Raw genomic sequence first — 18,240 nt, forward strand, 5'->3', positions numbered from 1 at the left:
CAGTTTAAAACTAGACTAAAGACACATTTATTTAGCCTGGCATTCATATACATTTTTTATCTTACAGTTACTGTAAATTTGGCCTCTACTTCATAAACACCAGAGGAGAGCTGCCCCCGACTGAGCCTGGGCTCTCCCATGGTTTTGTTTCACCGTCGGGTCACTTGATGGAGTTTTTCGGTTGCCACTGGTGCCTTTGTCTTGCTCAGTTGGGGATACTCAAATTAAATGACCCATCAAACCATTGATCAGCTCTATCAAACTTGATTGTCTTTTTTCATGAATAAACAAACACTGTGATGTTGTCCTGATTGATACTGTGAAGCAGCTTTGATACAATCTGTATCACACACACACACACACACTCTAACTCTCGTGTTGGAAGAGGCTAGAGTTTGAATGACCAGAACATCAGGAAAAATTGTGACAAATGACAAAGTGCAAGAAACCCTTCAGATCGAAGTCACACACTCGTTTACGAACACGCGCTACAACTGTGTGTGTGAAAGCAGGAGTTCAGTTCCTGACCACTGTACAAAACCTCAATGTGAGATATAACACACACACACACACACACAGAGCTTGTATGGACAATAAAACAGCAGAAGGCAGATTCCTCCTAATGTTTTTACTGACACGTGATTGATTGACAGGTCTGTGTTGGAAGGTCGAGTAAAATCCCAGAGGTTTAAATGCGACTGTGCAACTTACACACGCTCTCTCTCTCTCTCTCTCTCTCTGCATCTCTCACTCAACACACACACACACACTCTCTCTCACTCACATACACACAGTAAAAGAAAAGAAAGGCACAGGCGAGCTGTCAGGGTGTCGTTCGTGAAGTGAGAAAATGGCATATACAAAAATAACCTCTAAAATACAATTTACAAAAGCATTAATAGCGTCTGACGTGGCCGACACACACCTGCCGATCAAATGGGAAGAACGGCGGGAGAAAAGAAAACACAACCCTGGAAACGCTTGTTCTAACAGGAGGGCAAATAACTTACAGGTCGGGGTTCACGTGACGGGGTCATGCACAGATGTCTAGATATTCAGTGATGGTAGATCAGCATCATCATCATCATCATCATCATCGCCTGAAGACACACAGCGCTCAGCGTTCATGAGTTCAGACTAAACTACACGAGTGATGGTCCGGGACAGCAGGAGTAAGGCATGTGTCTGGACCCAGCGACAGCACCAACAGCGGAGCACTGCAGCAGTGCATCATGGGAGATTATCTTGGGAGCTTTCTGATTGTGTAAGTCAGAGATGAGGGCGCAAAGTCTTCGACGTCCATCACTGATAGAGAGTGTGTGTGAGGAGAGTCACGTCCACTCCGACGGAGGATCCCGAGGGCCTTTCGGATGAGAGCAGCGGCTGCCGAATCCTGGCGGACACACACACACACACACACACACACACACACACACACAGATGAGAAACAGCAACACACACACGAGGAGCTTTCATCTGCTCCGTCACTCACTGATCTCGGTCCTCTTCTCCTTCGGGACGGTCGCAAGCGTATCCTTCCCGCTCTTCTGCTCGGCGTCTAGAGAGAATAACAGAGACGCATCACAAACACACAGCCAATCAGACGCCTCCGTCATGACGGGCTAATCTTGCCAACGTCAGTGAGCTAACGAGCGTGATTGGCTGTGGGAGACATTAAGGTAAAACACTAGTTTACGCCAAGACGAGGCAGTAGTGTGAAGCGAAACACCTCACACACACACACACACACAAACACGAGAAACAGGCCTATAGAAGCGTGAAATGTCTACTTTAAACAAACCAATCCCATTGGAAAGCATCTACCCGAAAATAAGACGAGGTTTTTATCCTAAAAATAGACTGGAAAATGGGGTGACCGTCTGATGATCGGGCCGTCTGATGATCGGGCCGTCTGATGATCGGGCCGTCTGATGATCGGGCCGTCTGATGATCGGGCCGTCTGATGATCGGGCCGTCTGATGATCGGGCCGTCTGATGCTCGGGCCGTCTGATGATCGGGCCGTCTGATGATCGGGCCGTCTGATGATCGGGCCGTCTGATGCTCGGGCCGTCTGATGATCGGGCCGTCTGATGATCGGGCCGTCTGATGCTCGGGCCGTCTGATGCTCGGGCCGTCTGATGATCGGGCCGTCTGATGATCGGGCCGTCTGATGATCGGGCCGTCTGATGATCGGGCCGTCTGATGCTCGGGCCGTCTGATGATCGGGCCGTCTGATGCTCGGGCCGTCTGATGCTCGGGCCGTCTGATGATCGGGCCGTCTGATGATCGGGCCGTCTGATGATCGGGCCGTCTGATGCTCGGGCCGTCTGATGATCGGGCCGTCTGATGATCGGGCCGTCTGATGATCGGGCCGTCTGATGATCGGGCCGTCTGATGCTGGGCCGTCTGATGCTCGGGCCGTCTGATGATCGGGCCGTCTGATGATCGGGCCGTCTGATGATCGGGCCGTCTGATGATCGGGCCGTCTGATGCTCGGGCCGTCTGATGATCGGGCCGTCTGATGATCGGGCCGTCTGATGCTGGGCCGTCTGATGCTCGGGCCGTCTGATGATCGGGCCGTCTGATGATCGGGCCGTCTGATGATCGGGCCGTCTGATGCTCAGGGCCGTCTGATGATCGGGCCGTCTGATGCTCAGGGCCGTCTGATGCTCAGGGCCGTCTGATGCTCGTGTATATATACGGTAGTCTGATTCTGTAATCCAGACAGCTGCAGTTCTCTCTCTAGTTGTCGCTAGTGTGGATGACGATCAGCAAACCTCGACTTCCTCTCGGATGGTTTGTGTTTGAGTCAGTTCACAAGTCTTGCCCTAACCCTAACCTTGCCCTAACCCCAACCTTAACCTTGCCCTAACCCTAACCTTGACCTTGCCCTAACCCCAACCCTAACCTTGCCCTAACCCTAACCCTAACCTTGCCCTAACCCTAACCCTAACCTTGCCCTAACCCCAACCCTTGCTGAGGACACACACACTTCAGATAGGTCTGTTTCTCTTCTCACACACTCACACACCCCTGCTCTGAGTGAGCATCACTGGCCAAAGCTGGACAATATCAAACACACATCATGTGAGCATTGAGCATGTGGAGTGTGTGACGCACCGCTGTGTGGAGGAGCAGCAGGAGTGTGTGTGTCTCCGGATCCCTGCGAAAGAGAGAGCAGACGGTTACAGGTGTGTTTCAGAGCCGCTCCAGCAGAAGGACAGGTGTGTGTGTGTGTGTCACTCACCTGCGGCTCGACTGAAGCGGCTCCGCCCGGCGGCTCGTCCGAAGCATCTGGAGGAACAGGTAAAGACACACACACACATACACACACACACACCGTTATAACATGAGCTGTGATGATGCGTCATTCCCCACCGACGACATGCGAAGATGCTGACGAACCTTCAGTGATCCACTCACCGGAAACTCACACACACACACACACACACACACAGCTGAGATTGACCCAGAAACACACACACACACACACAGCTGAGATTGACCCAGAAACACACACACACACACAGCTGAGATTGACCCAGAAACACACACGAACCCACTGGAAACGTTTTCCTTCGCCATAAGAGCAGCTGCTGTCTTCTATAGTAACGGACAGCTGAGATTCACTGTGTGTGAAAGAGTGTGTGTGTGTGTGTGTGTGTGTGTGTGTGTGTGTGTGTGTGTGTGTGTGTGTGTGTGTGTGTGTGTGTGTGTGTGTCATTACACTGCTGTTCCCCAAGAGTCAGCGGACGAATCTAACAGTTAATAAAGTGACAGAAGTAAATCTCCACTGTCTGAACTGAGCGGCGCCACAGTTCCTCTTCACGACTAAAGCAGGAAGTGATGCGCTGCACGCGAGCGACTCAGAGCCTCTGCTGCCCTCGTGTGGCTGGAGAGAGACACGCACCTGTGGCCAATAGGAAGGACTCAGCGGTTCTCTCAGGAAGAGGAGGAGGAGAATCGTCACTGCCGTCACAGTCTGAGGCAGAAAGAGCACGTTACTAACCACAGCACACACACACACACACACACACACTCTCACCATCCCGAGCGTTTACCCAGTGTAGCGCAGCACCAACCACAGACACAAGCCCCACTCCCATCATGCCTTCAGCCCCACACACTACTGACAGACGAACCCGAGACAGGCAGCGGCTCACAAGAGAACTGCATTTGATCAGGTGACCTGAACACACCAGGAGCATCGCTGTACACACACACACACACACACCGCCTCAGGTATGATCCCACACACACAAACACACACACACACACACCGCCTCAGGTATGATCCCACACACACAAACACACACTTCCTAAAAACAGACACTCTTAAGACCACCAAACTTGGCCTCATTCTGAGTGTGAACTCTGACCCAGTGACACACTTCTGCCACGCATCACTTCTGTGCGCCATCCCTGACCCCTAGCCTGATCACATGATCGTCACATGACTGGAAGGAAGTGAGAACCAGCAAAGCAGACGGATGTGTGTGTGTGTGAGAGAGATCATACCTGAGGTGGTGTGTGTGTGTGTGTGTGTGTGTGTGTGTGTGTGTGTGAGAGATCATATCTGAGGCGGTGTGTGTGTGTGTGTGTGTGTGTGTGTGTGATCATACCTGAGGCGGTGTGTGTGTGTGTGTGTGTGTGTGTGTGTGTGGTCATACCTGAGGTGGTGTGTGTAGGGATGGGTACCGAAACCCGGTATTAAACGGGCCCCGGTGCTGAATTTTGAAAGACCGCTGTATCGATAAGCTCGACGTCATCGGTTCTGCTCTCGGTACTGGAGAAATTATTTATCATTCCTATAAAGACGTTATCTTGAACATATTTATATCGCCAGCCTTTTCTATATATAAACTATATTTTAATTAAACCATTTGTCTGTGATGCAAATTTGAAATTCGCAGTTCAGAAAAGAGAGAGAGAGAGAGGAGAGAGAGAGAGAGAGAGAGAGAGAGAGAGAGAGAGAGAGAGAGAGAGAGAGAGAGAGAGAGAGAGAGAGAGAGAGAGAGAGAGAGAGAGAGAGAGAGAGAGAGAGAGAGAGAGAGAGAGAGAGAGAGAGAGAGAGAGAGAGAGAGAGAGAGAGAGAGAGAGAGAGAGAGAGAGAGAGAGAGAGAGAGCGATCTCTCACGCAAAGCCACAGCACGCGCAACACGAGAGCCGCTTAATGAGTGACAATGAGGACATAAACATTCAACGTAGTTACACTTTAGATCTGGGGTATTATTCTAATATATTTTGTATTTCGGCTTCCAAAGATTATAAAAAGAAGATATTTGAGATAAAACCGTTAAAAACAAGACGCATGATCTGTCCAGCTTAACTTCCTTTACTTCACAGTACTGCGGAGCGCTGTCAGTTCTTCCTAAAACCCAAACGTACCGTCAGAATCAGCACGATCGGCGATTGTTGCAAAATGCTGTCTTCTACTGTTGCAAGATCAAAAAATGGCTATTAAAAACACAAAAGCCTGCGCAAGAGCCTGTTCACAAGGCGGTGCACGCTCCGAAACGGACTGCAACGAGACAAGAAAAGTAGCCTATACTTTGGGCTTCGTGTGTCCTCCTTAACTATCAAATATACATACAAATGTCAAAATGACCAGCTCTGAGATTCGCTTAAACACAGTTTATTCACTTAAACACAATGATGTCTTAAATGGACGTAAATAATAGGGAGAAATTGATGGTGCTTCAGTTACCGGTTACCGATTAGATTTGCTCTCGGTCTTAAAGGGGCAGCAGTCTAATAGCCTAAACCCGCTGACGATTCAGCCATTAATGCAAATCAAACAACAAAAGGCAGAAAAAATCACTCACAGCTTTTGAATAAGTAACTTTAGATTTAATAAGCATTAATCTATCTATGATAAACTATACAGTGCTATTTTATATTTGATTACTAAATTAGGTTTCTTTTCAGACAGAAACAATTACCTGAAAAGATATGTTAGTACACCTTCCTGAAATTAAAGCACTTTTTTATATAATTTGTATCTTTGATTGATTTTATTCTTGTGTTTTTACTTGTTTTTTTTTTCTTATGTGTCCTTTTTGTATATAAAACAAAAAAGCCTGCACATTGCTGCATAACAAAAATATATTTTTCTTTGTTTTGCTTTTTCTATTTTACATTTCAAAATATAGAGTTTAATTATGTTCTTAATTCTTTAAAAAAAAAAAAAAAACACCAAAAAGAACCGATAAGAATACCGTTAAAGTACCGGATCGATAAGCGGTATCGGTAAGAGTAGTAATACCGATAAAACCTTAACGATACCCATCCCTACGTGTGTGTGTGTGTGTGTGTGTGATCATACCTGAGGCGGTGTGTGTGAGGAGACTCTGGCCAGCGCTGGACATCGGTGTGAGTGCGCGCGGGACTGGATCGCTCTGCTGCGCCGCTGTTACCGTGGAGACCCCGCAGCGAGTGTCGTCAGGCGAGCCGGAGTGCAGCGGGTTGGTGAAGCTCAGCGCGGCTCTGGCGGGAACAGCAGGACTGGGCGACCGCTGGGCTCTGGCGGGACTGGACCGGGCCGAATCCCTCAGCGGCAGGTGATTGGGCCGCGGCGGGTCACTCTCCTCGCACTGGGAGCCGCTGGTGTCGGACCGCTTGAAGGCGTGCGAGCGCTGAAGAACGCTGTTCCCCTCGAAGCTGATGGGGCCCTCCTGCAGCGGGACTTTCTTGATCTCGATGCTCAGCTTGCGCTCGGGGCGCCGGTCCTCGGGGGGCGACGCCGGCCTGCTGCTGTAGTTCTCGTTGAGGTCGGGCTTCTGCTCCAGCACGTGCAGGATGGGTTTGGGGTGGTAGCGGTCGTTGTCCTGCCGCGCGTGTGTGACCGTGGGGAAGGCGGAGGGCGGAGACGGCGTGAGGATGGGCGGCACCGGGAGCGGCTCCGGCGGCTGCAGAATCTCCTCCTTCACGTCGCCCTCCGGATTACTGAGAGGAAAACATCAGCTTTATCTCGGATCACATGGGCTACGGCCCAGACGTTCGCCAAATATTTCAAATGAATCAAAAACAAAAACAGTTTCAGACGGTCTGAAGTCCACGGCTCGACTCTCACCTGCGGATCCGGGGCGGTTTGGGAGGCGGCGAATCCCATCGTTCCTCGTCTGAATTCTGACCAGGTTTTTCGGGGCTGCCCTCTTCCTGTGGTCAGAGAGAGAGTGTGTGTGACTGTGTGTGTGTGTGTGTGTGTTTTGGGGGTGGTTATGGTCACTTGCGCACACGCAGGAAAAACAAATAAAGGAGTAAATAACTCGTTCCTCTGCACAGTACACATGCAGTTTTAACTGGGTCATTGAATACGTTCGGGCCGTATAGACCGCTTTAGCGTCACAGTTACGAGTGAGTGAGTGAGTGAGCGAGTGAGTCAGTGAGCGAGTGAGTGAGTGAGTGAGCGAGTGAATGAGAGCGAGTGAGAGAGAGAGAGTGAGTGAGTGAGCGAGTGAATGAGAGCGAGTGAGCGAGAGAGAGTGAGCGAGTGAGAGTGAGCGAGAGTGAGTGAGCGAGTGAGTGAGAGAAAGAGAGCGAGTGAGAGTGAGCGAGAGTGAGTGAGTGAGCGAGTGAGAGTGAGCGAGTGAGTGAGAGAGTGTGAGCGAGTGAGAGTGAGCGAGTGAGCGAGTGAGCGAGTGAGCGAGTGAGCGAGAGTGAGCGAGTGAGAGTGAGCGAGCGAGTGAGAGTGAGCGAGAGTATACGAGTGAGAGTGAGCGAGCGAGTGAGTGAGCGAGTGAATGAGAGCGAGTGAGTGAGTGAGCGAGTGAATGAGAGCGAGTGAGCGAGTGAATGAGAGCGAGTGAGAGTGAGCGAGTGAGCGAGTGAATGAGAGCGAGTGAGTGAGCGAGTGAGTGAGTGAGCGAGTGAGTGAGCGAGTGAGTGAGTGAGCGAGTGAGTCAGTGAGCGAGTGAGTGAGAGTGAGCGAGAGTATACGAGTGAGAGTGAGCGAGCGAGTGAGTGAGCGAGTGAGAGTGAGCGAGTGAATGAGAGCGAGTGAGTGAGTGAGCGAGTGAATGAGAGCGAGTGAGCGAGTGAATGAGAGCGAGTGAGAGTGAGCGAGTGAGCGAGTGAATGAGAGCGAGTGAGTGAGCGAGTGAATGAGAGCGAGTGAGTGAGCGAGTGAGTGAGTGAGCGAGTGAGTCAGTGAGCGAGTGAGTGAGAGTGAGCGAGTGAATGAGAGCGAGTGAGCGAGTGAGTGAGAGAGAGTGAGTGAGCGAGTGAATGAGAGCGAGTGAGCGAGAGAGAGTGAGCGAGAGTGAGTGAGTGAGAGAGAGTGAGCGAGTGAGCGAGTGAGAGTGAGCGAGTGAGTGAGAGTGAGCGAGTGAGAGTGAGCGAGCGAGTGAGTGAGCGAGTGAGTGAGAGAGAGTGAGCGAGTGAGAGTGAGCGAGTGAGTGAGCGAGTGAGTGAACGAGTGAGAGTGAGCGAGTGAGCGAGTGAGAGTGAGCGAGTGAGTGAGCGAGTGAGAGTGAGCGAGTGAGAGTGAGCGAGTGAGCGAGCGAGTGAGCGAGTGAATGAGAGCGAGTGAGTGAACGAGTGAGAGTGAGCGAGTGAATGAGAGCGAGTGAGTGAGCGAGTGAGAGTGAGCGAGTGAGAGTGAGCGAGTGAGAGTGAGCGAGTGTGAGTGAACGAGTGAATGAGAGCGAGTGAGTGAGTGAGCGAGTGAATGAGAGCGAGTGAGCGAGTGAATGAGAGCGAGTGAGAGTGAGCGAGTGAATGAGAGCGAGTGAGTGAGTGAGCGAGTGAATGAGAGCGAGTGAGCGAGTGAATGAGAGCGAGTGAGAGTGAGCGAGTGAGCGAGTGAATGAGAGCGAGTGAGTGAGCGAGTGAATGAGAGCGAGTGAGTGAGCGAGTGAGTGAGTGAATGAGAGCGAGTGAGCGAGTGAGTGAGAGAGAGTGAGTGAGCGAGTGAATGAGAGCGAGTGAGCGAGAGAGAGTGAGCGAGAGTGAGTGAGTGAGAGAGAGTGAGCGAGTGAGCGAGTGAGAGTGAGCGAGTGAGTGAGAGTGAGCGAGTGAGTCAGTGAGCGAGTGAGTGAGTGAGTGAGCGAGTGAATGAGAGCGAGTGAGAGAGAGAGAGTGAGTGAGTGAGCGAGTGAATGAGAGCGAGTGAGCGAGAGAGAGTGAGCGAGTGAGAGTGAGCGAGAGTGAGTGAGCGAGTGAGTGAGAGAAAGAGAGCGAGTGAGAGTGAGCGAGAGTGAGTGAGTGAGCGAGTGAGAGTGAGCGAGTGAGTGAGAGAGTGTGAGCGAGTGAGAGTGAGCGAGTGAGCGAGTGAGCGAGTGAGCGAGTGAGCGAGAGTGAGCGAGTGAGAGTGAGCGAGCGAGTGAGAGTGAGCGAGAGTATACGAGTGAGAGTGAGCGAGCGAGTGAGTGAGCGAGTGAATGAGAGCGAGTGAGTGAGTGAGCGAGTGAATGAGAGCGAGTGAGCGAGTGAATGAGAGCGAGTGAGAGTGAGCGAGTGAGCGAGTGAGCGAGAGTGAGCGAGTGAGAGTGAGCGAGCGAGTGAGTGAGCGAGTGAGTGAGCGAGTGAGTGAGTGAGCGAGTGAGTCAGTGAGCGAGTGAGTGAGAGTGAGCGAGAGTATACGAGTGAGAGTGAGCGAGCGAGTGAGTGAGCGAGTGAGAGTGAGCGAGTGAATGAGAGCGAGTGAGTGAGTGAGCGAGTGAATGAGAGCGAGTGAGCGAGTGAATGAGAGCGAGTGAGAGTGAGCGAGTGAGCGAGTGAATGAGAGCGAGTGAGTGAGCGAGTGAATGAGAGCGAGTGAGTGAGCGAGTGAGTGAGTGAGCGAGTGAGTCAGTGAGCGAGTGAGTGAGAGTGAGCGAGTGAATGAGAGCGAGTGAGCGAGTGAGTGAGAGAGAGTGAGTGAGCGAGTGAATGAGAGCGAGTGAGCGAGAGTGAGTGAGTGAGAGAGAGTGAGCGAGTGAGCGAGTGAGAGTGAGCGAGTGAGTGAGAGTGAGCGAGTGAGAGTGAGCGAGCGAGTGAGTGAGCGAGTGAGTGAGTGAGAGTGAGCGAGTGAGTGAGCGAGTGAGTGAACGAGTGAGAGTGAGCGAGTGAGCGAGTGAGAGTGAGCGAGTGAGTGAGCGAGTGAGAGTGAGCGAGTGAGAGTGAGCGAGTGAGCGAGCGAGTGAGCGAGTGAATGAGAGCGAGTGAGTGAACGAGTGAGAGTGAGCGAGTGAATGAGAGCGAGTGAGTGAGCGAGTGAGAGTGAGCGAGTGAGAGTGAGCGAGTGAGAGTGAGCGAGTGTGAGTGAACGAGTGAATGAGAGCGAGTGAGTGAGTGAGCGAGTGAATGAGAGCGAGTGAGCGAGTGAATGAGAGCGAGTGAGAGTGAGCGAGTGAATGAGAGCGAGTGAGTGAGTGAGCGAGTGAATGAGAGCGAGTGAGCGAGTGAATGAGAGCGAGTGAGAGTGAGCGAGTGAGCGAGTGAATGAGAGCGAGTGAGTGAGCGAGTGAATGAGAGCGAGTGAGTGAGCGAGTGAGTGAGTGAATGAGAGCGAGTGAGCGAGTGAGTGAGAGAGAGTGAGTGAGCGAGTGAATGAGAGCGAGTGAGCGAGAGAGAGTGAGCGAGAGTGAGTGAGTGAGAGAGAGTGAGCGAGTGAGCGAGTGAGAGTGAGCGAGTGAGTGAGAGTGAGCGAGTGAGAGTGAGCGAGTGAGAGTGAGCGAGCGAGTGAGTGAGCGAGTGAGTGAGAGAGAGTGAGCGAGTGAGAGTGAGCGAGTGAGTGAACGAGTGAGAGTGAGCGAGTGAGCGAGTGAGAGTGAGCGAGTGAGAGTGAGCGAGTGAGAGTGAGCGAGTGAGCGAGCGAGTGAGCGAGTGAATGAGAGCGAGTGAGTGAACGAGTGAGAGTGAGCGAGTGAATGAGAGCGAGTGAGTGAGCGAGTGAGAGTGAGCGAGTGAGAGTGAGCGAGTGTGAGTGAACGAGTGAGAGTGAGCGAGTGAATGAGAGCGAGTGAGTGAGCGAGTGAGAGTGAGCGAGTGAGAGTGAGCGAGTGAATGAGAGCGAGTGAGTGAGCGAGTGAGAGTGAGCGAGTGAATGAGAGCGAGTGAGTGAACGAGTGAGAGTGAGCGAGTGAATGAGAGCGAGTGAGTGAACGAGTGAGAGTGAGCGAGTGAATGAGAGCGAGTGAGTGAGCGAGTGAATGAGAGCGAGTGAGTGAGCGAGTGAGAATGAGCGAGTGAATGAGAGCGAGTGAGAGTGAGCGAGTGAATGAGAGCGAGTGAGAGTGAGCGAGTGAGAGTGAGCGAGTGAGAGCGAGCGAGTGTCTCACCATCCCATCTGTGATCTCAGAGTTAGTCGGACTCTCCAGAAGCATCAGCTGTTTCTCAAAGAGTTGTGCAATGGCTCGATGAACCAGCTCATACTGCTCCTGTCATACAGAGGGAGGTCAGAGGTCAGAGGTGTAAACGCCAAGTCTTTATTAAACACACTGAACCTGTGTTTATTTACTTTGGTCTGAACTGCAGAATGCCGCTGCGTCCTCATCTCCTGGATCAGCTGGAACACGTTAAAATCTTCAGGAATTTTCTGCAAAAAACCGTGATGTCATCACTTCCACAGCGAGTGTGTCTGTGTGTGTGTGTGTGTGTGTGTGTGTGTGTGTGTGTGCGCGTTACCCCAGCTTTCAGCAGGTTCCAGGTGTAGTCGATGGCACAGATGGCTCCTGTTCGCCCACAGCCGGCGCTGTCAACACACACACACACACACACACACACTTCAAACTAGTACACACATTATACAGATCAGAAGGCCATCGCTTGCTCTTCTCACCCATCCGCATCTGTTCATCATCATCATCATCTTTTCATATTCATCTTTTTTTTATTCAATGAGTTTATGTATGATGTAATCATAAGTAAATGATGTATATAAACATTTGAAGGCTACGAGCTGTTTAAAAGTAAACATTTTTTTAAAAAAGATAGAGAAATAAGCAAATCTAATTATTATTATTACTATTATTAATAATAATAATGTTAGTATTATTATTACATTGAGACATTAATGTTAAATCTCCTGTAGCCTAATATATTTCTGTTCAAGTTAAACCAAACTTTTGCTTTGACGGGTTGCCGTGAAGACCTTTGAGTTTCTGTGTTTATGATGATGAGGATCGTGTTTATTCTCAAATGAAAAGGTAAACACTGGTGAAGTGACTCTGGAGATGAAGTTTATGCATGTCATTCAGTGTGGCGGAAACCCCGCGAGCGTCACTCGTGCTTCAGTGTGTGTGTGTGTGTGCGGTAAATGAGTCATTAATTCACAGACACACGCAGAACATCCAGGAGGATTCATATTTAATATTCATTTTCTTTTTGTGGTTATTTAGTCTGGAGCCTGTGCTTAGGCTAACACAGACGCGACTGAAAGCGCAGCGTCTATTAGTGGGTACCGAATTTACCCAGACCCCCCTACTGTCCCACAAACATCGTCACATTTTCCAAAATTTCAGTACTTTTGCCAACACTAGTGCGCATCATCACTAGTGTCAATTATCTTGAATCAGAATCAGTTCCTCTTCAGCATCTCTCCTCTGATGATGTGGGCGGGGCTATAACCTGTCACTCACATGAGATCAGCCAATAGCAAACCACAACCATTCAATCAGTTCCCCACAGACACAGACAAGCCCCGCCCACACTTACTCTCGTTCCTGATTCGCTTCTCTCGATATACGACACAACAGAGGAGAAGAGACCAGCGCAACTGGTCCTGCCGTCTTTAACCGAACCCTCATTAATCTGATTATTACCCATCAGAACGAAGCCAGAGAGAGTCAGCCCTACTGTTCATCATAAGAGTGTGTGTGTGTGTGTGTGTGTGTGTGTGTGTCTGAGGAACGTCCACATCGGCTCGCAATCGTTACCAGAGGACATCAAGACGGCTTGAGGTTCATTAGGAATATATTAGAGGTCTTTCTGAACACGATACCTGCAGTGGACACAGATGGGAACGTCATCGTGATTCTGATATTCCCTCATCAGAGCGATCATATCCAAGATGGAGTCGAATGATGACGGGACGTCGTGATCCGGCCAGTTCACATAATGGAACTGAGTCACTCGACGGGTTTCCTGACAGACGAGAGAAACACACACACACTCACAGTTACAGAAACTGGACCGTACAACAGACGGACAGAGAGAGAGAGAGAGAGAGAGAGAGAGACACAGACACACACACACTCACAGTTACAGAAACTGGACTGTACAACAGACGGACAGAGAGAGAGAGAGAGAGAGAGAGAGAGAGACACAGACACACACACACTCACAGTTACAGAAACTGGACTGTACAACAGACGGATAGAGAGAGAGAGAGAGAGAGAGAGAGAGAGAGAGAGAGAGAGAGAGAGAGAGAGAGAGAGACACAGACACACACACACTCACAGTTACAGAAACTGGACTGTACAACAGACGGACAGAGAGAGAGAGAGAGAGAGAGAGAGAGAGAGAGAGAGAGAGAGAGAGAGAGAGACTCACACAGAGAGAGAGAGAGAGAGAGAGAGAGAGACTCACACAGAGAGAGAGAGAGAGAGAGAGAGAGAGAGAGAGAGAGAGACTCACACAGAGAGAGAGAGAGAGAGAGACTCACGTTATTAAACTCCACTGTAAGCGTCCTGATGAAATAATCCGTCCTCGCCTGCTCCGACTCCTGAAAAACAAACGTTCGTCTTCACGGGTCCCTGACCTTTAGAAGGGTTCATGTCATCGCTCTGATTACGCTCTCAGATCCACGAGTCTCTGCTTGTGATGCGGTGTGATGTAAAGAGCACTAACACACAAAACTACACACTCCATATCCCACATGAGGAAGTAATGTGGACTCACACACGAGATCCTGAAGGGGCCGAACGCCACGGGCTCGTCTCCGAACATGGGGAAGTACCGCTCACACTTCTTCTGCAGACGAAAGAAGAATACGCGTCATGATAAAACACTGCACTTCCTGTGCTGTTTATTCCAGCTTAATGCAGATTACACACTGGAACGCTGTTGCTGTTCACGATCCGGGACTATTTTTTTCTAGGGAAGGAAGGCTTTTAGCAATTTTACTTCATGAAATTTGCACTAATAGATATTTTTTACTTTAATATTTGTATCGTGTGGTAACCGTTTTATAAAATCAATCGAGGCTGTGCTGTGTCGTGAATAAGGGCTTACTCCGCTCGCGTCGAGCCGTCAATATTCCCCATACAGCACAGCCTTATTGCTTACATAACTATGGGCTTTATTATGTTGGATATGAAAGATTTCAAAGTCTCAGATTTCAAATTATGTCGATTTCATTTCAAAATTCAAGAAAAGAACGTTAAAATCAGTTTGAACTGTGGAAAGATTTCAATAAAACAGCTTGTAAACAAAGTCCTGTAACGTCACATTTACCTCAGAAAACACTTTCAGTGATAAACTCGTTAGTCGCTCTAAAGGAGCATTCTGATAAATATGTGCATCATATTCATTTAATTTTTAAAGCAAGTTTGAATAAATCCGTCAAGTTTTTAAAACAATTTAAATGTTTATATTTTAAGAAATGAATTGGAGTAGAATTATGTGATTGTTAAGGCAGTTTTAAAACTTTATTATTATAAAAACTTCCTTGAGCATAATTTAAGTGTTTGTATACAAATCAGTTCATTTCAACCTTCAGTATTATATAGTACTGTATATATATATATATCCAAAATAATCTATATGGAATTGAGTCAGAATGGAGTCATGAGATTAGTGTCAATCCGCAGCTCTACTGTGAGCTTTAGTGACTGAACACTGAAGTCCTTATCCTTACCCGACCCATCTCGAACTCCCGACACGCCATCATGATGACCTGCACAACAGGAAGTCATGTGTCACTTATGAAAACACACTCACTCACTCACACACACACACACACACACACACACACACTCACTCACACACACACACGCACACACACACACACACACACACACACACACACACACACACACACACACACAGCAGAATCACTCACTGCAACCCTGTATTCCCAGATCATCCTCCAGAAGTCCAGCACAGTGTTGGGCAGCGGCCCCTGAGTGGCGATGTAGGCCTCCGGCCCGTCTATTCCCTGCGCACACACACACACACACACACACACCGGATCAACCACACGCGATCTACAGTCTCCACGGCTTCATCTGACTGTTTAAACGAGACTCTAGTTGATATTTATGTACGTCACATCCGCACAAAGATAAGGAACTCTTCAGTTCAGGGGTCAAGAAAGCAGACAGCTGTCGAAAGGAGAGCAACTACGATTGCGTGATTCACACACACACACACACACACACACACACTCACTAAAGAGCGTCTGCAGAGGCGGGAAGTTTTCAGTACCTTAATGAAGTTTGCATTGATGTAATCTGTGTCCTGGTTGGATGTTTTTAACGTCATCTTTACACGACTGTGGTCGACTGAAGTGCGAAAGAAAGACAGTGTCAGCATACACACACACACACACCCCAGAAACAACAACACAAGCCTTCCTCACACTACTCATCATCCTCATCACAAACACCACTGGTGTCATCATCTCCGATGGACACGTTAGCGCTGGATCATGAAGGGTTACTCACACGGCAGAATGTCCTTGTATCGGTTCTTCTTCACGTTCTCCTCCAGCTCTCCTACATTAGTGGGGTAGATCTTCTCCGTTCTGTATTTGGTTGATAATCGGCGTAATCTCTGCAAAAGACACAGAACAACTTTAACAGAAAGATTGTGTTTATCCACAGACGTTTACCGCAGAGGAGACGAGTTCAGCGCTTCAGACGCAGGAGGAGCGACTGCCAACCGTGGAGATGCTCAGATCAGCTGAGCTTTGGACCATCAGCACTTCATTACAGCGACAATGTGAAAAGAAGTGTGTTTGTCATGTTTATGTGATGGTGAGGATATTTTCCCAGCGGTTAATCGATGTGTGACAACACCGCTAACACTGATCGTCCGCACAACATCCACTCAGATATAGTGGAGTCCTTCCTGTCGATAAACCACTATTACACTTGTGAGTGACATGCATGTTCAGACACCATGACTGTCTTTCTCCTCCTCCATGTGGCTCATCAAACATAGGAAGCTGTGTGTGTGTGTGTGTGTGTGTGTGTGTGTGTGTTGTAATACTTCCTTTCCTGCCAGTGTTGCGGAGGAACAATGGCCGAAATGACACAGTTCTGCTGTGTTGTCTTCTCATTGGTCCATTTCCTGGTCCACCGGTCAGAGCCGACGCCCACATAGTAGACAGGCATGTCACATCACACACACACACCACTGGAGACTAACCCATCACTGGGGTTAGGGTTAGCCCATCACTGACTAACCCATTACTGAGACTAACCCATCACTGAGACTAGCCCATCACTGACTAACCCATTACTGAGACTAACCCATCACTGAGACTAGCCCATCACTGACTAACCCATCACTGAGACTAACCCATCACCGAGACTAGCCCATCACTGGGGTTAGGGTTAGCCCATTTACTGACTAACCCATCACCGAGACTAACCCATCACTGAGACTAGCCCATCACTGGGGTTAGGGTTAGCCCATCACTGACTAACCCATCACTGAGACTAGCCCATCACTGAGACTAACCCATCACCTAGACTAACCCATCACTGAGACTAACCCATCACCGAGACTAACCCATCACTGAGACTAGCCCATCACTGAGACTAGCCCATCACTGGGGTTAGGGTTAGCCCATTTACTGACTAACCCATCACCGAGACTAACCCATCACTGAGACTAGCCCATCACTGGGGTTAGGGTTAGCCCATCACTGACTAACCCATCACTGAGACTAGCCCATCACTGAGACTAACCCATCACCTAGACTAACCCATCACTGAGACTAGCCCATCACCTAGACTAACCCATCACTGAGACTAACCCATCACCGAGACTAACCCATCACTGAGACTAGCCCATCACTGAGACTAGCCCATCACCGAGACTAGCCCATCACTGACTAACCCATCACTGAGACTAGCCCATCACTGAGACTAGCCCATCACCGAGACTAGCCCATCACTGACTAACCCATCACTGAGACTAGCCCATCACTGAGACTAGCCCATCACCTAGACTAACCCATCACTGAGACTAACCCATCACCGAGACTAACCCATCACTGAGACTAGCCCATCACTGAGATTAGCCCATCACCGAGACTAACCCATCACTGAGACTAACCCATCACTGAGACTAACCCATCACTGAGACTAACCCATCACTGAGACTAACCCATCACTGAGACTAGCCCATCACTGAGACTAGCCCATCACCGAGACTAGCCCATCACTGACTAACCCATCACTGAGACTAGCCCATCACTGAGACTAGCCCATCACCTAGACTAACCCATCACTGAGACTAACCCATCACTGAGACTAACCCATCACTGAGACTAGCCCATCACCTAGACTAACCCATCACCGAGACTAACCCATCACTGAGACTAACCCATCACTGAGACTAACCCATCACTGAGACTAACCCATCACTGAGACTAACCCATCACTGAGACTAGCCCATCACAGAGACTAGCCCATCACCGAGACTAGCCCATCACTGAGACTAGCCCATCACTGAGACTAGCCCATCACTGAGACTAGCCCATCACTGACTAACCCATCACTGAAACTAGCCCATCACTGAGACTAGCCCATCACCGAGACTAGCCCATCACTGAGACTAGCCCATCACTGACTAACCCATCACTGAGACTAACCCATCACTGAGACTAGCCCATCACTGAGACTAGCCCATCACTGAGACTAGCCCATCACTGACTAACCCATCACTGAGACTAGCCCATCACTGAGACTAGCCCATCACTGAGACTAACCCATCACCGAGACTAGCCCATCACTGAGACTAGCCCATCACTGAGACTAGCCCATCACTGAGACTAGCCCATCACTGACTAACCCATCACTGAAACTAGCCCATCACTGAGACTAGCCCATCACCGAGACTAGCCCATCACTGAGACTAGCCCATCACTGACTAACCCATCACTGAGACTAACCCATCACTGAGACTAGCCCATCACTGAGACTAGCCCATCACTGAGACTAGCCCATCACTGACTAACCCATCACTGAGACTAGCCCATCACTGAGACTAGCCCATCACTGAGACTAACCCATCACTGAGACTAGCCCATCACTGAGACTAACCCATCACTGAGACTAGCCCATCACTGACTAACCCATCACTGA

At 49.6% G+C, this 18,240-nt stretch overlaps 1 protein-coding gene across 2 annotated transcripts in view; it reads right to left on the reverse strand.

Moving 5' to 3' along the window:
* Positions 1–609: 609 nt before the first annotated feature.
* The window catches only part of ptpn12 (protein tyrosine phosphatase non-receptor type 12), a 20,757-nt gene continuing 3,126 nt past the window's right edge, over positions 610–18,240 (reverse strand). The window contains exons 2-18 of one of the 2 annotated variants that reach the window (XM_089127094.1): positions 15,589–15,697; positions 15,350–15,426; positions 14,985–15,080; positions 14,781–14,819; positions 13,823–13,894; positions 13,587–13,646; positions 12,924–13,066; positions 11,609–11,675; positions 11,442–11,519; positions 11,263–11,361; positions 7,074–7,159; positions 6,327–6,946; positions 3,912–3,983; positions 3,249–3,295; positions 3,122–3,164; positions 1,493–1,558; positions 610–1,393 (exon numbers count right to left, since the gene is read on the reverse strand). In XM_089127094.1, coding sequence (XP_088983220.1) covers positions 1,332–1,393; positions 1,493–1,558; positions 3,122–3,164; positions 3,249–3,295; positions 3,912–3,983; positions 6,327–6,946; positions 7,074–7,159; positions 11,263–11,361; positions 11,442–11,519; positions 11,609–11,675; positions 12,924–13,066; positions 13,587–13,646; positions 13,823–13,894; positions 14,781–14,819; positions 14,985–15,080; positions 15,350–15,426; positions 15,589–15,697 — 1,836 coding nt within the window. In that variant the 3' untranslated portion in view covers positions 610–1,331. The remainder of the gene's footprint in view (positions 1,394–1,492; positions 1,559–3,121; positions 3,165–3,248; positions 3,296–3,911; positions 3,984–6,326; positions 6,947–7,073; positions 7,160–11,262; positions 11,362–11,441; positions 11,520–11,608; positions 11,676–12,923; positions 13,067–13,586; positions 13,647–13,822; positions 13,895–14,780; positions 14,820–14,984; positions 15,081–15,349; positions 15,427–15,588; positions 15,698–18,240) is intronic. The other variant, XM_089127095.1, reaches the window with a different exon arrangement.

This window comes from Pimephales promelas, chromosome 24 (assembly GCF_988280905.1).
Source record: "Pimephales promelas chromosome 24, fPimPro1.hap1.1, whole genome shotgun sequence".
In the NCBI taxonomy this organism is placed as follows: domain Eukaryota; kingdom Metazoa; phylum Chordata; class Actinopteri; order Cypriniformes; family Leuciscidae; genus Pimephales; species Pimephales promelas.